The following is a 23,366-nucleotide window of genomic DNA, read 5'->3' on the forward strand; positions in this document are numbered from 1 at the left end:
CTTGGAGGGCATGGGCCAGGTGGCCACTGCATTTCTTCCTCATCCTTAGTTGTTCTAGGAGGGTAGCTGAAAGTCAGCTTTATTGCTGTGGCTTCATATTCGCATGTCAGCCAGACCAGGTAATTATGGCAGATTTCCTTCTCAAAGATACATTCGGGAACCAGATGGATTTTTCCGACAACCAACAATGGGTTCATGGCCAACAGTGGATTTTTAATTATGAATTTTTAAAATTTTGGCCTGTCCACCCTATATTTCATAATTTTCTACACCACAATCAAGTCGCTTCTTAGCCTTCTTTGTTCCAATGAAAATGACCCCAACCTATCCAGTTTCACATCGTAGTTATACTTCATTGCCTTGACAGTATTATTGTAAATCTCCTTTGCACTCTCTCCAGAGCGATTACATCCTTCCTGCAATATGGTGATCTCCAGTTGTGGTCCCACCTGTGTTTTATACAATCCTAACACACGTTCATATTCTCTACCTGTGCCAATGAAGGAGGCATTGTCTGCTTGAATAGCTTTTGGGTCCTGTGTACCTGTACACCAAGATCTGTCACTCCACCTATCCCCATAGTACATTTCTATTTATTGTGCATTCCCATAACTCTTTGACCATTCTAAGTGCATTACCTCACACGTCTCTATGTTAAACTCAAACTGTTACTTTACTGCCCACTCCCTCGACATATCAATATCATTTTATACATCATAGCTACACAATCCACTTCTCAGCCAAATATTGTGCTGGCAATTTTCCCAATTGTGCATCCCAAAGTCACGTCCAATAATTAATATGTAACACAGACAATAAGGGTGCCAACATCGAGATCTGTGGAACCTCACTGCACAACTTTGAATTCCAGTTGAGATAAATATTTTATTTTGATTGGCAGGCAGTGGTGGGTGGGGTACTGCAGGGATCTACACTAGGACCTCAACTATTCACATTATATATTAATGATTTGAAAGGGGAACTCCGTGTATTATCTGCAAGATGAAATGCTGACCAATCCTAACGTGTCCATGCCTTTCTCGATGACAGTTAATCCTATCTGTCAGGATTGTTTCTATTAATTTCCCTCCACCGATATAAGACTAACTTATTGTTCAGCATTTCTCTCAAACTATTTGAACATTATGTAACTATTTTTCACTTTTCTAGTCCTTCATTACCTCCTCTGTACCGAGTGAAGATTGGAACATCATCATCAGAGCAACTGTAATCTCCTGCTTGACTTATTTCAACAGCTTGAGAAACAAGACATCTGGTCCTGGCGACTTATCAACTTTCAACTATTCCAGCCATTTAAGAACATAGAACATAGAACATTACAGCACAGAACAGGCCCTTCGGCCCACGATGTTGCGTCGACCAGTTAAAAAACAATGACCCACTAACCTAAACCAATCCCTTCTCATCCATAAACCTATCCACGGATCTCTTAAACGCCCCCAAACTAGGCGCATTTACAACCGCAGCAGGCAGAGCATTCCAATCCCTCACCACCCTCTGGGTAAAGAACCTACCCCTGACATCCGTCCTATAACTACCACCCCTTAATTTAAAGCCATGCCCCCTCGTGCTAGCTTTCGCCATCCGAGGAAAAAGGCTATCACTGTCCACCCTATCTAAACCTCTAATCATCTTATATGTTTCAATAAGATCCCCTCTTAGCCGCCTTCTTTCCAGCGAAAACAACCCCAAATCCCTCAGTCTCTCCTCATAGGACCTCCCCTCCATACCAGGCAACATCCTGGTAAACCTCCTCTGCACCCTCTCCAAAGCCTCCACATCCTTCCTGTAATGTGGGGACCAGAACTGCACACAGTACTCCAAGTGCGGCCGCACCAGAGTTGTGTACAGTTGCAACATGACGCTGCGACTCCTAAATTCAATCCCCCTACCAATAAACGCCAAGACACCGTATGCCTTCTTAACAACCCTATCGACTTGATTCCCAACTTTCAGGGATCTATGTACACATACACCTAAATCCCTCTGCTCATCCACACTATTCAAAGTCCTCCCGTTAGCCCTATACTCAACACATCTGTTATTCCTACAATACTCTTATTGAATCTGTTATTCAATACTCTTCTCTCTTTATGATTATTCTGACCAATATCCCACATTGCTTCTGGATTACTATATCTTCATCATCTTTCTCCTTATAAACAGATTGAGAAATTATTCATTTAAAACACTTTCTGCAGCTCCACATGTATACAAGTGTTCCCATCTTCATCTTTGATAGATCCAATGTTTTCCACAACTAAAATATTATCATTAATATACGAGTGAAATGTCTTTGGGTTTTCATTAAAGTTACTTGTTTTTCGTTTTGCAGACTTTCTCTTTGATATCCTTATTTCGTTTGCCACTTCGGCCTACACTTTCTATATTCTTCTTAGCTATCTCCAGTGCTTGGTCCTTCATGCTGATCAGACATAAGAACGTAAGAACATAAGAAATAGGAGCACGAGTAGGCCATCTAGCCCTTCGAGCCTTCCCCACCATCCAATAAGATCATGGCTGATCTGACATGGATCTGTTCCATTTCCCCGCTTTCTCTCCATAGCCCTTAATTTCCCTGTCTATCAAAAACCTACCTACCCGTGACTTAAATGTATTTAGTAAGGTAGCCTCCACCACTTCAACGGACAGAGAATTCCAGAAATTCACCACCCTTTGAGTGAAGAAGTTCCTCCTCAACTCCGATCTAAACTGCCACCCCCCCTCCTTATCTTGCGGCTGTGTCCTCTCGTCCTGCTATCCTTTCTAAGCGGGAAGAATCTCTCTACCTCTACCCTATCCATCCCCTTCATTATCTGTATAAGATCCCCCCTCATCCTTCTAAACTCCAACGAGTACAGACCTAGTCTATTTAGTCTCTAACGCTTCATTTTACTGTTTGATATTCGCTCACATTCCTCTAGGCAACCAGGGTGTCTAGAGCTCATGAACCGCAATTTGCAGCGTTTTTAATCTGTCGGTAAATCGATCGAAGTCCTTTAGTAACTTTATGCTCGTTTCTGCAATGTCGATTTTGAGAACTGCCCCGCTCGTTCATTGACCTTGGATAAGTAACACCTTCATATTGTCTACACTGCGATTACTATTTATTTGTCTTTTACGGTATGTCCCAATTTCTGGCCACAACTGGGCCACTTCAACAGAGACAATCTGATGCTGTGCAAAATGAACGCAACCGTCAGGTTGGGTTACTTACCTTCGCTTGATATAAATTGTTATTTATATTACCGGGAAGGGCAATAACAGAGCTTATCTGGCGTAATGGGCTTCTTCATCCGATCTTATCCATAAATATTTCTATTTGCTCTGCTGGCTGCATCCACGAATGAACGAAACGTACCGGTTTGATGTTTCGTGTGTTAATATGCAATGTTTTTGCTAACAGGCCATCAGCAAAATATCGCGCCTTTCAATCAGCGGAGATTCTCTGTTTTCATCATCCCTTGCATCTTTGCTGCTCTTTTCGTCGCCGTGTCAATTGCTTTGGCCGCAGAACTCAAGAGCGGCTTACATAAAGGTTGGTTACCTCCATATTAAAAATTTTGGATCTTAATTGAGTGTTCATGTTCAAGCCCTGCCGTCCGCTTAGTTTATCTACAGTTTTGGCGACTTTTGCAAAAGGGATGTATTCCGACGCGATAATGGCAGATGTACGTGGATGTTCCCCTGGACTGGAAAATGTTAGATGTGAAAAGAGATAGATTGTATCCTGCTTTATTTCTCACAGATGAGACTTAAAAGGACATTAAGTTGTTTTGAATTTGTTAATGGGGACAGGATTAGAGTGGATAGCAGGGTCTCACTTACCCCTTAAGAAAAAGCCAGGAGGCAGCAAATAAACTAATTGTCAGAATAATTTGATGGAATTTGAAGTAAAGCCTTTATATGCAGAGAGGCCGAGGGGACTTGGGATTTTTATGCAGAGGTGGAGGGAACAGGGAATTCTGAAAAAAATGACGGAGGCATTCGGAATGTATGAACATATGTACGTGAAGTGCTGAGAACTTTGAGCTGTGGAACAAGTGCTGCTGTTCGGAAAACAAAGACAGTTTAAATGGAATGTTAATTGTACTGTTACACAAAGTATACCTTAAATGTGTTTAATTTAATATTTCTGTGCCTGGGAGGCTGAAACCCATTGTTTGATTGTGGGAGAATGGTGTTTGCATGTGTCGCGGGTTCGTTAATCTCCACAGTGTCTTTATTTCACTAAGAAAGGGCTGCAGCCTGAAGAATAAATAGTTGAAATAAGTTATTGCTTAACTACAGGGGCAGTTCCCAAAGGGAAGGCATTTTCTTGGTTCTTAGGTTTAAGAAGAAGTCAGAATTTGTTTGTAAAAATGTAGACCGTGGGAAGGCAGCTCTCACAGCTCTGCTCGACGCAGAAGGCTAACGAGGGAACAACTGTCTCCGCCTTGCTGGAAGGAAAGCAATAGTGTGGTCCAACGGTTACCTAAAGTCCAGCAAAGAATAGAGAAAACTGGAAATAAGAACAGATCAGTAAAGGCGCAGAGGGAAAACGTCAAGAGACCGTCCGAAGCCAGAAACATATCTGCAGTAATCCTCAGGTTTATGAAAAATGACTATAGTTGGCACAGTATTACTTGAAAGAGTCAAATAAATCAGTGGCCGCATCTCAGGGTTTGTACAGAACGTAGAACATTACAGCGCAGAACAGGCCCTTCGGCCCACGATGTTGCGCCGACCAATTAAAAAGCAATGGCCCTCTAACCTAAACCAATCCCTTTCCATCAATAAACCTATCCACAGATCTCTTAAACGCCCCCAAACTAGGCGCAGCAGGCAGGGCATTCCAATCCCTTACCACCCTCTGGGTAAAGAACCTACCTCTGACATCCGTCCTATAACTGCCACCCCTTAATTTAAAGCTATGCCCCCTCGTGCTAGCTTTCTCCATCCGAGGAAAAAGGCTATCACTGTCCACCCTATCTAAACCTCTAATCATCTTATATGTTTCAATAAGGTCCTCTCTTAGCCGCCTTCTTTCTAACGAAAACAACCTCAAATCCCTCAGTCTCTCCTCATAGGACCTCCCCTCCATACCAGGCAACATCCTGGTAAACCTCCTGGTAAACATCCTGCACCCTCTCCAATGCCTCCACATCCTTCTTATAATGTGGGCACCAGAACTGCACACAATACTCCAAGTGCGGCCGCACCAGAGTTTTGTACAGTGGCAACATGACGCTGCGGCTCCTAAATTCAATCCCTCTACCAATAAACGCCAAGACACCGTATGCCTTCCTAACAACCCTGTCTACTTGATTCCCAACTTTCAGGGATCTATGTACACATACACCTGCATCCTTCTGTTCATCAACACTATTCAGAGTCCTACCGTTAGCCCTATGCTCTACACATCTGTTATTCCTGCCAAAGTGAATTACCTCACACTTTTCCACATTAAACTCCACCCGCCACCTCTCGGCCCAGCTCTGCAACTTGTCCAAGTCTCTCTGTAAACTATGACACCCCTCCTCACTATCTACCACACCTCCGACTTTGGTGTCATCAGCAAATTTACTAATCCACCCAACTATACCCTCATCCAGATCATTTATAAAAATCACAAACAGCAGTGGCCCCAAAACAGGTCCCTGAGGCACACCACTTGTAACCGAACTCCATGACGAATACTTACCATCAACCACCACCCTGTCTCCTATCTGCTAGCCAATTCCTGATCCAATTAACTAAATCACCCTCAATCCCATACATCTGCATTTTCTTCAGAAGCCTTCCATGGTGAACCTCATCAAACGCCTTACTAAAGTCCATATATACCACGTCAACTGCCTTACCCCCATCAACCTCTTTGGTCACTTTCTCAAAAAACTCAATAAGGTTAGTAAGGCACGACCTACCCTCCACAAAACCATGCTGACTATCTCCAATTAATTCATTACTCTCTAAATAACTATAAATCCTATCCCTAATAATTTTTTCTAAAACCTTGCCCACAACAGAAGTAAGACTCACCGGTCTATAATTCCCGTGGAAGTCTCTGTTCCCCTTCTTAAACAATGGGACAACATTCGCTATCCTCCAATCTTCTGGCACTATACCTGTGACCAACGACGACCTGAAGATCAGAGCCAGAGGCTCTGCAATCGCCTCTTTTGCCTCCCAGAGAATCCTAGGGTAAATCCCGTCCGGCCCAGGGGACTTATCTATTTTCAAACCCTCAAGAATATCTAGCACATCCTCCTTATCAACTGCAATACTATCCAGTTTACAACCCTGTAACCCAGTGTTCTCCACAGCTACATTTACGTCTCCCTGCGTGAATACCGAAGAGAAATATTGGTTCAATGCCTCTCCAATCTCTTATGGAAGACTTTAAGACGAAGAAATCCTAGAAGTGCAAACCCTGGACTCGATACGCTGGTTAAGTGTGGTGCCGAGGCTCTTTTGACAAGAGTGATTTGGAAAACGTGGTCTGGATTTCGGAATACAAACCGCTGGGGGAAAGTATCATTGTGAGAGATTTTATAGACGATTGATGGAAATAGGAAACTGGATATTGCACACGCACGCACACACACACTACTTATTTATGTATATATTCATATACTGTTGAAACATGCTTATGTATAACCTCATGTGTTTTCGATACGACAGACGACAGAAATAGAGGACCTTTGACCACTGAACTTCCTGAGCCTTATTATGAGGATATCGACATTCACGAGCTTGGCCCATGCCCAGGTAACCATTTCAAGCGTCGCATATATGGTGCCTTACAATTTAATCAGCAATTTCAGGATTACAATCTGATTTCTTTTATTTATAGATTTGCATTCAAATAGTTCAATCAACGATTTGGAATATTATACGAATTTCGACTTACACGAATGTGAACACATGCAATGTAAGCTAATCGATGATCCTTTCATTAATTGCTCCTTGCCGTCCGTGCAGAGCGAGATAAAAAATTTAGTATGCTCGTTGTCAGGCTAAGATTCATTACATAACAACAAACTAAGAAAAATATTAGTGTGGAATTGTTTTCATTCACTTGTGGGGCATGGACATCACTGGCTGGCCAACATGTAATGCCCATCCCTAGTTGCCCTTGAGAAGATGGTGGTGAGATGGTGGTGAGCTGCTTTCCTGAATCGCTGCATTCACGTGCTTTGGGTTGACCCACAAAGGCGTTAGGGAGGTAATTCCATGTTTTTGACCCGGCGACTGCATAGGAACGGGGATATATTTCCTAGCCAGGATTGTGTGTAGATTGGACTGGAAATTGCAGCTGGGGGAGTGTCCATGTGCCTTCTGCCCTTATCATTCTGGTCGTGGGCTTAGAAGGGGTTGACGAAGAATCTTGAAATAACAAATCCAAGCAAATTGCATATCTGAATTCTTATTAGCATCTTTCAACTGAAGCAAACCATCGACAAGATAATTTTTGAACTTCTTGTAATTTTACCTGTCGCCCAAAGCAGTTATTAGAACAATTGTTACCCAGATATCTGTATGCGTTATTGAGGGAAAGCTGCACGCTTCCTGCTGGATAATTAGCAACTGATGGACCAAACAATTGCTTTTTTTTTCTCGCAGTTCGTGCCGCTAAAACAATATTTCGAATATCTTTCAGGCTTTGAATGAAGGTTAACAGATATAGCAAAACATAGTGCTCATATAAATGTCAAAACTTGGCATTATATTTAGTTCAGCTTTCGAAGGGGAAGGGGGACACGGTAATATTGACTTCATAAAGAAATCATGCACCTGCACGGGATGCACTTTGAAGCTGTCACTACTGCATCTTAAGTAAAGGGCAACAAATTGGTATCTTGATTTCAGCAATCAAAAATAGAAGGAATATAAGCTTTTGCATGCCATGCATTTCCTGTACATGATACCCATAGGGTAGTTATGAAGGAATTCCACTCTGATTTTGTTTTCTACGTTTTAATGGGATAATAATAAATCGTAATGAAGATTCTCAGTTGAAATAATTCCAATAAATCTTTGAGTAATGGCTCATTGGGGGATAGGAATGAGTAGTAAACCAATTGGTAGTGCGACAAAGTCACAATCAGATTAATTGAAAACGACATTTGTTGTTTTGGTGATTGCATGAAGTACAATCAACTGATTACAGTTGTTTTTCTTTCCAGATTCGTTTACATCTTGTGATGCTGAATTAGGAAGAGAATACGATGATGTTCAATAATTTGACATGGGACAGTGGGGATTGTCACAACATGAGTTACTCACCAATTATTTGTTTCACATAAGAACATAAGAATATAAGAAATAGGGGCAGGAGTAGGCCATCTAGCCCTTCGAGCCTGCCCCACCGTTCAATAAGATCATGGCTGATCTGCAGTGGATCACTTCCACTTTCCCGCTTTCTCCCCATAACCCTTAATTCCCCTGTCTATCAAAAACCTATCTACCCGTGACTTAAACATATTTAGCGAGGTAGCCTCCACCACTTCAACGGGCAGAGAATTCCAAAGATTCACCACCGTTTGAGTGAAGAAGTTTCTCCTCAACTCCTCAACTTATCTTGAGGCTGTGTCCTCTAGTCAAAAGAAAATCATTCCCTTTTTGTTAATAACATACATTCAGTTGAACAAATGCTAATAGTTAATATTAAAAGTTGAATTCAGCCTTTGTAGGCACCGTCAAAATTGATATGTCCCACTGGACAAAACGTTCTAATAAATCAAGAAATAAATGCCTGTGCAGCAAATGGTAAATTAGAACATGGTGTATAATCAGTGATCCAATTTAAACCTACAATAGTTTTACTTGGGATTTAAGCTTAGAATTTTAAGCTTAGAATTTACAAATTTTGGCCTTTTGCTTTGGAATTCTTTAGTAATTAAAGCCTGGTACTTTTTTTAAAAAATAAGGATATCCTAGCTACAGCACGTCTGTGCCCCTATGAATTACTTTTGCCAGCATTTTACGGATGATAATTTAGTACTAATGAGGAAGACTGTGATGATCAAAATTCAAATCACGAAACTATGACGACCTGTCTAGTAAAAGTATATTCCCTAGTCACAAGTAGGCTTAAATTAACATTGCAACGCAGTTACTGTGAAAATCGCTAATTGCCACACTCCAGCGCCTATTCAGGTACACTGAGGGAGAATTAGCATGGCCAGTTCACACAGTCAGCACGTCTTTCAGACCATGAGAGGAAACTGAAGCACCTGGAGGAAACCGACACAGATGCTGGGAGAATGTGCAAACTCCACACAGACAGTGACCTAAGCGGTGAATCAAACCTTGGTCCCTGATGCGGTGAAGCAGCAGCGCTAACGATTGTGCCACTGTGTTGCCCCTTAGTTACATAATAAATCCACGGAGTTATGAAATAGACTGACGAATGGCCTAATGGCTGCATTGTGATCGTCATGACTGAGGAAAAAAATGTACATTACAGTTGCCCACTGCAGCGTACTCATGCAGTTTTTATTTGACAATTGCAAACATTTTGCTGCTTAGCTGTTTAATCAGTCAATAATCTGAAATACGTTAAAGGAGGGATTTTTCTGAGTAATTCATTTCATAAATCAATGGATTACTAATAAATCTGAGAGCTTTCTGCAATTTTATCCGCATGCTGGTGAAGAAGCCACGAAGTAGGAAAAACATCGCTTTGATTAGCCAGCTACCTTTTCAAGTGCAGCCAATGCAGAAGTTAGATAGTAGTTGTTACAACACGCCAAATAATGAAAGAGAGACCTATAATATACCTTCAGCTCGTGGAATTGCAAATCTATAAAACAAGCATAAAGCTATAATGAGATAACGTGATTAAGGAGGTGTATGTAATCAGGCCAAGAAACTAAAATTATTGGAAATGAATGTCAAAAAATATGTTATGATGTTTTGTTTTAACATTTATGCAATTGTACAAAGTCATATTGTCTCTATTACAGTGGGCTAAGTGAAATGCATAATTCTGGTTGTTGCAATAGAAATTTCAATTCCTAGTTAGAAGAGGGCAAAACATATTATACATAATCTCAACTACTTGAGCATTGTTCAAATTTAAGCAGTGCATTTAGTTGTCTATTAAAATGATAATACATGTACCGTATACTAAATAAATTTGTGACACGATTTGTTCAAAATTCTAGAACATTGATGATCAGAGAACGAACATTCTTCTTTCTGCACTTCGGTAGTTTACAGAAATACAAAGTTGGGGTTTAAAAATTTTACGTTAATATGTCAAAGCAATAATGGCAAGCACATCAGTCATTTGTGGAACACTGCTTGACTTGATTAACTTTCATTCGTTACCCCAAAAAACAAATACCTCCACTGGGTTGAATAACTTCCTCATCTCTATGTTTGTAAGGATGCTTTTACTCAAATACCCTTTTCCAACGGCATTTTGCCGACACAATAGTTACCACCATCTCTGGGCTCTATGATATTTTTCATGTCTTGAAAATGAACCTTTATATTTTTAAGAACAAACGTTTTGTTAAGTGTTTCAACATGTGTTCTGAATGTGAAATTCCATTCCGTTTTCTACTGACTGAATAACTTCCACTTCTGAAATTTTGAACTCCTAGTCTCAGCATTATTGCAGGTTGGCAGAAGTGAACTTGTTCAAACCTTCATATTAATACATTATTATCATTCGTCTTAAACTTACTTATCCAATATTAAAATCATCTTTCATTTTTTAAATAATGTTTTGCAGTCTCATATAAACAAACTGCCAACATGACCTGGTTAGGTTTATATTTATTTTAACAATTTCCTTCCTGTCTTCACTAAAACTTTCAATCTGCCCATGATTCTGTCTATTGATACACGATCTCAATCATCAGTCGACTCTCCTGGTCCATTTTCCATCTTTACTTTACTTTGGTGCCCGGAGTCCACTGGACACACTGAAATCATCTTTGACAAAATTTGGCTATCATTTTTCCCATCCCCTTTCAGCACCAACAGTGTTTAATTAGTATGATCATCTCTGGTGATGTGGGGTACCCAAGGTATATTTTCATTGGGATTTGATGTACTGCCTCTGGAACTATTACTTTCCTCTCTCCTCCATAATCCATCTCGGCCCTTTTGACCTCCTAAGCTTTTCCATGGCTCTTTCTTTTCTTCTTGGGCCTGTGCTTCCACTTGTCTCTTACATCTATAGAACATAGAACACTACAGCACAAACTGGTCCTTTGGCCCACAAGTTGCGCCAATCACATCCATACCAATGTCATTGCTTTCTTTGATTTGCACGGCTGCCATTTCTGTTGTTTGTTTTTCTGCCAGATTCTGTTCTAATATCCCTTTCTTGAGCCTTTGTAGAAATTATTTTGTGTGCCTGTATTTTAATGACTGCTGCTTCTGAGGGATGTGTGCTGTCTGAATCAAATCTTTGATTAGGTTTTCATGTTGTATTGTCCCCCACGTATTAATGAACCCCCACCCCTTCCATGCATTCATGTAATCATGGATCATTCCAAATGCTATTTGTGGAGATGTTAACTTTTTTTCTCTGCGCTCCATGTCAAAAATGTATTTAAGGTTATTAGCACTTCTCCTACTGCTGATAGCTCTGTTCTCCTGCAGGTGCTATTCCTTCATCATTTGCCACTGGCCATGCTGAATGTGGTAAACCAGCTATTATTTTCTGGCACCCTCTACACAAGGATTAATTACTCCTCCGACTGTTAGTGGCTCTTCTGATATACGTTCACTTGCTTCCTCATTAATTTCTGTCACACTTTCATGTTCGTTTCCTGGGACTATTAGGCTTCACTCTAGATTCTTCCTCACATCCGTACTAATTTCTGCATGTTAGTCTCTTGGTTGGAGATTTGCCTCCCATTTTGAACACCTACTGTCTGACACTCCCTTCAAGCTTCCTGCCTCCAGAAGGTTTGCAATGCTATGATGGCTTTGGGTAATTATTTTTCCCATCAGACTTAGTTGTTCAGATACACTTATTACCTAGGAGGCAGAAGATAAGGCCCTTCACACCTGTAGTATACCTCTAGCCACTGAGTCTAGCTGTGCTGAGTATTAACCCACCGGTTTCAATTAACCTCCATGCCTTTGAGTCACTACTGCTGCTTGCATTCCAATACTTCCTTGACAGAAATCGTGAAATGTTTTGTTGAGATCAGTCAGACACAAAGCTGGGGCATCGACCATGGCTAAGGCTAAATTTATACAGGCCTAGTTTTCCTTCTCCTTGAACTCCATTTTTTCTCTAGTAGCTCTTCTGCCCTTGACGGAGTCAAACATTGATTTCGCAAACACTGCACAGCCCTCTACAAAATTGCTGCAGTAATTAGAGGGATATGAGCTAAACACGGTCAATTGGGATTAGCTGGGAGGGAACAATGAACAACATGGATTGGCTTGGCTGAAGGATCCGATCCCATGCTATATTACTTTATGACATGTGGGAGGCTTTCAAGTGTAAGTTGATAGGAATTCAAGACCGGCACATTTCTGTAAGGATGAAGGATAAGTATGGCAAGTTTTGGGAACCTTGGATAACGAGAGGTATTGTGAGTCTAGTCAAAGAGAAAAATGAAGCGTTTGTCAAAGTTAGGAGGTTGGGAACACACGAAGCAAGTATGGAATACAAGGAAAGTAGAAACAAACTTAAGCAAGAAGTAAGGAAGGCTAAAAGGGGTCACAAGAATCATTGGCCAGCAGGATTAAGGAAAATCCCAAGGCATTTTAATAACATATAAAGAGCAAGAGGGTAGCCAGGGAGAGGGTTGGCCCACTCAAGGACAAGAGAAGGAATCTGTGCGTGGAACCAGAGCAAATGAGCAAAGTATTAAATTAATACTTTGTATCAGTATTCACCAAAGAGAAGGACTTAGTGGATGATGAGTTTGTGAAAGGGTGTGTAAATAATTTGAGTCACGCTGACATCAAAACGGAGAACGTATTGGGGTTCTTCAGAAACGCTAAGGCAGAGAAGTCATGGGCATTCGGCCTCCGATCTTCGGGTAAGCATTCTCCAAGGCGGCTTCATGACACACACAATGCAGGATTGATGAGCAGAAACTGATGGCCAAGTTCCACACACATGAGAGCGGCCTCAACTGGGATCTTGGGTTCATGTCACACTATCTGTAACCCCCTTGACTTGCCTGGGCTTGCAAAGTCTCACTAACTGTCCTGCCTGGAGACAATACACATCTCTTAACCTGTGCTTAATACTCTCACCACTCACATTGGCTGTACCTTTAAGACTTGATTACCTGTAAAGACTCGCATTCCAACCATTATATTGTAAATTGAGATTGTGTGTTTATATGCCCTGTTTGTGAACAGAATTCCCACTTACCTGGCGAAGGAGCAGTGCTCTGAACGCAAACGGTGTTTGCTGTCAAATAAACCTGTTGGATTTTAACCTGGTGTTGCGAGACTTCCTACTGTGTTTATCCCAGTCCATAAACAGGAGAGGTCCCAGAGGATTGGAGAATAACCAATGTTGTTCCTTTGTTTAAGAAGGGTAGCAAGAATGATCGAGGTAATTGCAGGCCTGTGAGCCTTACATCAGTGGTAGGGAAATTATTGGAGAGAATTGTTCGAGATAGGATTTATTCCCACTTAGAAATAAGTGTATGTATTAATGAGAGGCAATATGGTTTTGCGAAGGGGAGGTCATGTCTCACTAACTTGATCGAGTTTTTCGAGGAAGTGATGAATATGATTGATGAAGGTAGGACAGTGGATGTTGTCTACGTGGACTTCAGTAAGGCCTTTGACAAGGTCCCTCAGGGCATAGTGGTGCAGAAGGTGAAGGAGCATGGGATCAGATGTGAGCTGAGCAAATTTGGATACAAAACTGGCGGGGTCAAAGAAGGCAGAGGGTAGCAGTGGAAGGGCGCATTCCTAAATGGAGTGCTTTGACAAGTGGCATTCCTCAGCGGTCAGAGCTGAGACGTTTGCTGGTTGCAATCTATATAAACCCCTATATATAGGGGTTGGTGCTGGGGCCTCAGCTATTTACCATTTATATAGATGATCTGGAGGAGGGAACCGAGTGTAGGGTGTCGAAATTTGCTGATGACACCAAGATTGGGGGAAAGGCAAATTGTGCGGAGGGTGTGGAGAGTCTGCAGAAGGATCTAGATAGGCTGGGCGAATAGGCCAGGAAATGGCAAATGGAATTTAATGTTGGCAAGTGTGAGGTGGTCCACTTTGGTAGGAAGAATGGTAGGAAGGACTATTACTTACGTGGCGAAAAACTGCAGCAGGCGACGGTGCAGAGGGACCTCGGGGTCCTTGTGCATGAGTCGCAAAAACCCAGCCTGCAGGTGCAGCAGGTGGTCAGGAAGGCGAATGGGATGCTGGCCTTCATAGCGAGGGGGATTGAATATAAAAGTAGGGAGGTCTTGCTGCAGCTGTATAGGGCATTGGTGAGGCCGCAGCTGGAGTACTGTGTGCAGTTTTGGGCGCCGCACCTGCGCAAGGATATTTTGGCCTTAGAGGGAGTGCAGAGGAGGTTTACTAGGCTGATACCGGAGTTGAGGGGGTTGAGCTATGAGGAGAGGCTGAATAAACTAGGCTTGTACTCGTTAGAGTTTAGAAGAATGAGGGGAGATCTCATTGAGACGTATAAGATGATGAATGGGATGGATAGGATAGAGGTGGAGAGACTCTTCCCGCTCAAAAAAGACAGTAGGACTAGGGGGCACAGCCTCAAGATAAAGGGGGGGCAGTTTAGAACGGAGTTGAGGAGGAACTTCTTCACTCAAAGGGTGGCGAATCTCTGGAATTCTCTGCCCATTGAAGTGGTGGAGGCTGCCTCGCTAAATATTTTTAAGAAGCGGGTTGATGGGTTTTTGATAAGAGAGGGGATTAAGGGTTATGGGGAGAGGGCGGGAAAGTGGAACTGAGCCACGACAGATCAGCCATGATCTTATTGAATGGCGGGGCAGGCTCGAAGGGCCAGATGGCCTACTCCTGCTCCTATTTCTTATGTTCTTATGTTCTTAAATGATTTGGAGGAAAATGTAACTGGATTGGTTAGTAAGTTTGCAGACGACACAAAGGTTGGTGGATTTGCAGATAGTGATGCTGACCATCAGAGGATACAGGACAATATAGATCGGTTGGATACTTCGGCAGAGAGATGGCAGATGAAATTTAATCCGGACAAATATGAGGTGATGCATTTTGGAAAGCCTAATAAGGATAGGAAATGTGCACTAAATGTCAGAACCCTGAAGAATATTGACAGGCAAAGACGTCTGGGTGTTCAAGTACATAGGAAGAAGGGGCTGAAGGGTGGGTTAGTGCATTTGCTGACGACACAAAATTGGTGGAATAGTGGATGAGGTGGAGGGCTCTTGCAGGCTGCAAAGAAACATTGATAGGATGCAGAGCTGGGCTGAAAAGTGGATGGAGTTTAAAAAATTGTGAGTCATGTTGCAGCTTTATAGAACCTTAGTTAGGCCACACTTGGAATATAGTTTTCAATTCTGGTCACCGCACTACCAGAAAAATGTGGAGGCCTTGGAGACGGTACAGAAAAGACTTACCTGGATGCTGCCTGATATGGAAGGCATTACTTATGAAGCGAGGTTGGAGACACTTGTATTTTTCTCACTGGAACTACGCAGGTTGAGGGGCGACCTGATAGAAATCTACAAGATTATGAGAGGTATGGACAGAGTGGATAGTCAGAAGTTTTTCTTTCCCCAGGGTGGAAGAGTCAATCACTAGAGAGCACACTTTAACGTGTGAGGGGCAAAGTTTAAAGGAGATGTATAAAGCAGGTCTTTTATACAGACAGTGGGACTCACTGGCGTGTGAATTAGTGGAAGTGGATATAGAACATAGAACATAGAACATAGAACACTACAGCACAAACAGGCCCTTCGGCCCACAAGTTGCGCCGACCACATCACCTACCAACCTACAGACCTATCTATAACCCTCAATCTCATTAAACCCCATATACTCATCCAGAAGTCTTTTAAAAGACCCCAGCGAGTTCGCCTCCACCACCACCGACGGCAGCCGATTCCATTCACTCACCACCCTCTGAGTGAAAAACTTACCCCTAACATCACTTCTGAACCTCCCTCCCCGCACCTTAAATCTGTGTCCTCTCGTAGCGACCATTTCAAACCGGGGAAATAGCCTCTGAGAGTCCACCCTATCTATTCCTCTCAACATTTTGTAAACTTCTATCAGGTCGCCTCTCAACCTTCGTCTCTCCAGGGAAAAGAGTCCCAGCTCCCTCAACCTAACTTCATAAGGCATGCCTCCCAGTCCAGGCAACATCCTTGTAAATCTCCTCTGCACCCTTTCAATAGCTTCTACATCTTTCCTATAGTGAGGCGACCAGAACTGCGCACAATACTCCAAATGAGGCCTGACAAGGGTCTTATAAAGTTCCAGCATTACCTCCCGACTCCTAAACTCAATCCCTCGATTAATGAAGGCCAGTACACCATACGCCTTCTTGACCACCTCCTCCACCTGCGAGGCCGATTTAAGAGTCAAAGAGTCAATATGACTGTGCTTTTTTAGGAACATCTTGACAAATACATGAAGAGGATGGGAATAGAGGGACATGGTCCCCGGAAGGGTAGGGGGTTTTAGTTCAATCGGGCAGCATGGTCGGTCCGGGCTTGGACGGCCGAAGGCCTTGTTCCTGTGCTGTAATTTTCTTTGTTATTTCTTCTTTGGTCTTTGATTCTCTCACGCTGTTCAGGAAAGATAGTGCAATGAAGAAGTGGGATCTCTGCCAATATTGTTTAAGGAGCGTATTCCAATGCTGGGAGAGGAAGTCAGGGACTGGTTAAGAACGTTAGTCATTTGATTAAAGATGAAAACTAATGGATGCCCAATTACATATATTGCTGTACTACACGAGTCAAGATTCTCGAGCTCGTGGGAAATTTATATAGGAAGAAATTTGCAAGGCAATTCCAGAGTTTGAAAATCAATAGTATATTCGTAGTTCATCACTCTAACACAGACTGGATGCGGTGGGGATGGCAGATAGAGGAGTGAGTTTTGGAACCGTATTTAACACAATGTTCAGTCTCAAGACGTTTCTATAAAGTGATGCTGCTGGATACGATTTTCGGGAATGTGGTGCAATAAGTGGCTAACATGACAGCTGAGAAGCATTTGGGAGGCAGTGATCAACATATCCAAATGTTTAGATTAACTATGCAAAAAGGTTATGAGACCAAGCAGGATAAAAAAAAAAATTGTTGATGAGCCAATTTATATTGCATGAAAAATGTAGGTAAATTTGAGCCAAAGTTTGGCATTCAAAGCTATAATGTGATAATGACATGCAACCAAAGACGAGTTGGTTCAGGCACAATGCAGGCACATCCCCATAAGGGCGCGACACAGGACAAAAAAATTCCAGAGCGTCTGGGTTGATGAAACTGATAGACTGTCAGGTAAATATGGAAATTTTGTGGCGATATCAGAAATCTGGCCGATAATTTATGCGAGGACCAGACCAAATCAGAAAACCTCAGAGCATGGCTGTGACAAGTAGCATTCCTCAGGGATCAGTCCGGGGACCTTTGCTGTTTGTAATATATAAATGATTTGAAAGGAAATGTAACTGGTCTGAATAGTAAGTTTGAGAACGAGACAAAAGTGGTGGACTTGCAGATGGTGATGAGGATCATCAGAGGATACAGCAGGATATATATCAGTTGGAAACTTGGGCAGAGAGATGGCAGATGGAGTTTAATCTGGACATGATCAGGAATAGTCAGCATGGATTTGTCAAGGGCAGGTCGTGCCTTACAAGCCTAGTTGAGTTCTTCGATAATGTGACTGAACACATTGATGAAGGAAGTGCCGTGGACGTAGTGTACATGGACTTCAGCAAGGCGTTTGATAAGGTCCCCCATGCGTGACTTCTTGAGAAGGTGAGAGGGCATGGGATCCAAGGGCCTTTGGCCTTGTGGATCCAGAATTGGCTTGCCTGCAGAAGGCAGAGAGTGGTTGTGGATGGGGCTTTTTCTGAATGGAGGTCAGTCACCAGCGGAGTGCCTCAAGGGTCTGTTCTGGGACCCTTGTTGTTTGTCATTTTCATAAATGACCTGGATGAGGAAGTGGAGGGATGGGTAAGTAAGTTCGCTGATGACACTAAGGTCGGTGGTGTTGTGGATGGTCTGGAAGGATGGAAAAAGTTGCAGCAGGACATAGATAGGATGCAGGACTGGGCGGAGAAGTGGCAGATGGACTTCAACGCGGATAAATGTGTAGTCGTCCATTTTGGCAGAACCAACGGGATGAACGAGTACGCTATCAAGGGCAGAAGTCTGAGTAGTGTTGAAGAGCAGAAGGATCTAGGGGTCCAGGTCCACAGGACTCTTAAATCGGCCTCGCAGGTGGAGGAGGTGGTCAAGAAGGCGTATGGTGTACTGGCCTTCATTAATCGAGGGATTGAGTTTAGGAGTCGGGAGGTAATGCTGGAACTTTATAAGACCCTTGTCAGGCCTCATTTAGAGTATTGTGCGCAGTTCTGGTCGCCTCACTATAGGAAAGCTGTAGAAGCTATTGAGAGGGTACAGAGGAGATTTACAAGGATGTTGCCTGGACTGGGAGGCATGCCTTATGAAGTTAGGTTGAGGGAGCTGGGTCTCTTTTCCCTGGAGAGACGAAGGTTGAGAGGCGACCTGATAGAAGTTTACAAAATGTTGAGAGGAATAGATAGGGTGGACTCTCAGAGGCTATTTCCCCGGATTGAAATGGTTGCTACGAGAGGACACAGATTTAAGGTGCAAGGAGGGAAGTTCAGAAGTGATGTTAGGGGTAAGTTTTTCACTCAGAGGGTGGTGAGTGAATGGAATCGGCTGCCGTCAGTGGTGGTGGAGGCGAACTCGCTGGGGTCTTTTAAAAGACTTCTGGATGAGTATATGGGGTTTAATGAGATTGAGGGTTATAGATAGGTCTGTAGGTTGGTAGGTGTTGATGTGATCGGCGCAACTCGTGGGCCGAAGGGCCTGTTTGTGCTGTAGTGTTCTATGTTCTATGTTCTATGTTCTAAATGTGAGGTAATGCATTTTGGAAGGTCTAATACAAATAGGAAATATACAGTAAATGGCAGAACCCCTAAGTGCATTGATAGGCAAAGTGGTCTGGGTCACTGAAAGTGGCAATGCAGGTGGAGTAGGTAGTCAAGAAAGCATATGGTATGCTTGTCTTCATAGGCCTCGCATTGAGTTTAAAAATTGGCAAGTTGTGTTGCAGCTTTATAGGACCTTAGTTAGTCCGCACTTGGAATATAGTGTTCAATTCTGGTTGCCACACTACCAGAAGGATATGGAGGCGTTGGAGAAGGTGCAGAAAAGATTTACCAGGATGTTGCCTGTGAAATAGGGAAAAGGTGAATGCATTTTGTACCTGAAGGGAAAGGGTTAATGGATTTTGTACCTAGAATATGTCACAAACATAACCCTTCCTCCTGTAACAACACAGCTCCAACACCGACATAGCTGGCATTGACGTTGACTTCAAATGGTTTCAAATTATTTTGTGTGTCTAAAACAGGTGACGTGATTAATGCTGCTTTCACATTCTCAAATGCCTCCTGGCAAATTTTTATCCACCAAAATGTCATGTTATTTTTAAACAAGTCTGTCAATGGTGCCACTACTCTAATAAAGCTTCATGCGAATTTTCAGTAGGATCTACTCCATGCCAAAGATTGTAGCATTTCCTTCTTTGAATTTCTCGATGGCCTTCACCTTCACATTTCTCGGTATCATACGTCCGTATCTGATGTTACGTCGTAAGAATGTCGCTTCTGCCTTCGAAAATTTTGTTTTTGTCAAGCATATGACGAACTTTGCCTTCCATAGTATCCCAAACAACTCTGCCAAACGTTCCATGTGATCGTTCCATGAATGACTCAAGATCACCAAGTCATCTATGCTAGCAGCACAACTAGTCAATCCTTTAACAACTCTATTCATAAGCCTTTGAAAAGTAGTTCGTGCGTTCTTCATCCCAAAGGACATTCCATTAAATTGACGTAGCCAATTTTTTTATGACGTATTATTATTTGTAGTAGTAGTTATTACTTAGATACATAAAGTGTTAAATCTCTGACTTTGGGCCCACCAACTTTTTCCTTACTTAATTTTAAGAACATAAGAACATAAGAAATAGGAGCAGGAGTAGGCCAACTAGCCCTTCGAGCCTGCCCCGCCATTCAATAAGATCATGGCTGATCTGTCGTGGCTCAGTTCCACATTCCCGCCCTCTCCCCATAACCTTTAATCCCCTCTCTTATCAAAAACCCATCAATCCACGTCTTAAAAATATTTAGCGAGGCAGCCTCCACCACTTCAACGGGCAGACAATTCCAGAGATCCACCACCCTTTGAGTGAAGAAGTTCCTCCTCATCTCCGTTCTAAACCGCCCCCCCCCTTTATCTTGAGGCTGTGCCCCCTAGCCCTACTATCCTTTCTGAGCAGGAAGAGTCTCTCCACCTCTATCCTATCCATCCCATTCATCATCTTATACGTCTCAATGAGATCTCCTCTCATTCTTCTAAACTCTAACGAGTACAAGCCTAATTTATTCAGCCTCTCCTCATAGCTCAACCCCCTCAACTCCGGCATCAACCTAGTAAACCTCCTCTGCACTCCCTCCAAGGCCAAAATATCCTTGCGTAAGTACTTTTAAAGGGCCTCTTACTTCGTGTTCAAACGTCAACTCAAATGGAGTAACTGAGTCGATTCATTTGGAGCATTGGGATGCCTTTATCCCAATCAATTGGGTAATCCTGGCAATAAATCCTTAACATGGCCTTTAAGATTTGACGCCACCTTTCCAATGTTCCTTGGGATTCAGGGTGGCAGTAAAATTGGAACTTTGGTCTGACGGAATTTACCTGGGTAATCTATAACGGGTAAAGTAGGCAATCAACTCCCCCACAACCGTTTTCACCTTGATATTCCGTAAAGGAATTGTCTCTGGACACCTTGTGGGCACATCCATTACTGTTAGCAATTTCTGATTCCCACTTTTGGTTTTAGGGAAGAAACGTACAGAATCCATTATATCCCTGGAAAAAGGTTCTTCAAATGTGGGAGTTGGCATCAAGGGCGGTGATTTTACCACTTTCGTACCAGAGAAGAGTTCTGACGAAGGATCATTTGGTCAGTTTAGGCATCAGGCACTTTGCGCGTGCCACCCTGAATCCCAAGGAACACCGGAAAGGTGGCATCAAAACGTTGGCTCTATCCTCTCACCACAGATGCTATCAGACCTGCTGAGATTTTGCAGCATATACCATTAAAATGCCGTGTTTTTTTTTTCATTTAACTCTGAAGGCTGTCTTTCCACTTTATAATGTAGAGGTGCTGGCGTTGGACTGGGGTAAACACAGTAAGAAGTCTCACAACGAGTTCCATTCACCTGACGAAGGAACAACGTTCCGAAAGCTTGTGGGTTTACAATCAAATAAACTTGTTGGCCTTTAACCTGGTGTTGTGATCTTCTTACTGTGTTTCCACCTTATATCAGATCATTGTCAATGTGCCTTTACATCAAAATACTTTGGTTACCCTTCCTGGAATTATTCCGAACTGTTTTGGCGCTGTTCCTTTGATATCTGTCCCCTTAAGATATTCTTTCTGTTCCAATTTCCTAATCATCTGGGCAACCAGTGCTTCTTTAGGAAGCCTGTCGCATTGCAGCTCCCGTTTTTCCAGACTTCCTTGTTGAAGAGTTGAACGATATTCCATCCTTGGTGCTTTGCCTTCAGCTGCAGGAAATCCAGTTAGAACTATGAACAACGTATTCTCCTTCCCTCTGGAAAGTGGTCCAACGCAGATAAGCAGTGACTTACTTCTATTTATTCTTCCCGCTGCCACCTTCTATTAGATAAGAGAAATGCAGTTGGAACTGAACCAGCCCCACACATGTACAAACATTTCTGTCCAGCATAATTCTAAAGATCGGTTTTACTCTTTCCTTAGCTGAAACATTAAAACATACCCAATTAAACTATGTTGCATTTCTAATATTTACCCATATTTGTTAAAAAACTAACTGTGCGTTCCCAACATAATTGTGATGATATTTCTGAATATTCAGAAAAGTCACATTCCAATGAGAAAGAAAATCTCTTTGGGAAGAACGCAACTGTTTGTGCCTAACTGAAGAAGTTGAAAATGAAGTCCTTTGCTTGTGCAGTATCGCTAAGAACGGGCCCATCCTAACCTGTCATATTGCACTGATCAATATATTCACAGGCACACCAAAAGTAAAGTGAACAACAATTTACAACTCATGAGAAGAGAATGTCGATTTGTTGGCAAGTGAAATCTGACTGGTTCATGTGTTGATGTGGAGATGCCGGCGTTGGACTGGGGTAAACACAGTAAGAAGCCTCACGACACCAAGTTAAAGTCCAACAGGTTTTGATAATAAACCTGTGACTCACCTGACGAAGGGGCAAAACCCGAAAGCTTGTGGGTTTACTATCAAACAAACCTGTGAACTTTAACCTGGTGTTGTGAGACTTCTTACTGGTTCATGTGTTGCCATGGAGAATGCGCAATTTAGCCAATTGTTCAGCTTTGTCTCGAAATTCAAAGGGCCCTAAGCCTTCATGCTCTGTAGCGAGTCTAGAAGAATTGGGATGGTTCTACTTACAATGAGAGTGATTTAAGGTAGATTTAATATTGCCGTTTCAAACTTTATGGCCCGCCAGAAGGTGGTGGGTGTGAGGGGGTGGGATGGGGGAGGGAGTGCAGGGTGGGGGTTGGAGGACGTGGAGTTACCCGCTTACACTTTCAAGAATCTCAGTAACTGGAGACAGTTTTATTCTCTCAAATATTCGGTGAGGAAACATAGAAAAAGTAGTGAATTCTTACATCTATCTGAGTTGTCCAGAAGGGTTCAGAATGCATTGCCAGCACTGATGAAATCACAGGACGCCTGTAGTGCACAGGAGGCCACTCAGCCCATCCAATCAGCAACGATTCTCCACAGAGCGTCTAAGACAGGCCTATTCCCTGCCCTTTCCCTGTAACCACAACTATCGATCCCGCTAACCTCGCTAGCAAATCTTACGACACAAAGAGGCACATCGCCAATCCACCTAACCGGCTCAATTATCGTCTGTGGAAGAAAACCGACTGGGGCAAACTCACAGGAACAACATACAAACTAGAGACAGAGAGTCAACCACGGCCGGTGCTCTGAGAAGCTGTGGTGTCCACCTAGCCACCGTGCCGGCTTCGTCACTGATCCGGATAGTGGAAGCCAATTCAATGAAAGCTGTCCAAACTGATTTCAAACAGCATTTTGGAGATAAGGAGGAGGTGGTTTCGTA

The 23,366-nt window shown here is 42.7% G+C and overlaps 1 protein-coding gene across 1 annotated transcript in view; it reads left to right on the forward strand.

Annotated features, from left to right (window-relative positions):
- LOC145341281 (scavenger receptor cysteine-rich domain-containing protein DMBT1-like) overlaps positions 1–23,366 on the forward strand; it is a 48,698-nt gene that overhangs the window by 22,828 nt on the left and 2,504 nt on the right. The window contains exons 10-13 of the mRNA XM_080186206.1: positions 3,428–3,559; positions 6,685–6,771; positions 6,857–6,934; positions 21,061–21,183. Of these exons, the coding sequence (XP_080042332.1) occupies positions 3,428–3,559; positions 6,685–6,771; positions 6,857–6,934; positions 21,061–21,183 (420 nt within the window). The remainder of the gene's footprint in view (positions 1–3,427; positions 3,560–6,684; positions 6,772–6,856; positions 6,935–21,060; positions 21,184–23,366) is intronic.

Source organism: Carcharhinus amblyrhynchos, chromosome 3 (genome assembly GCF_965287045.1).
Source record: "Carcharhinus amblyrhynchos chromosome 3, sCarAmb.v2.hapA, whole genome shotgun sequence".
Taxonomy (NCBI): Eukaryota; Metazoa; Chordata; class Chondrichthyes; order Carcharhiniformes; family Carcharhinidae; genus Carcharhinus; species Carcharhinus amblyrhynchos.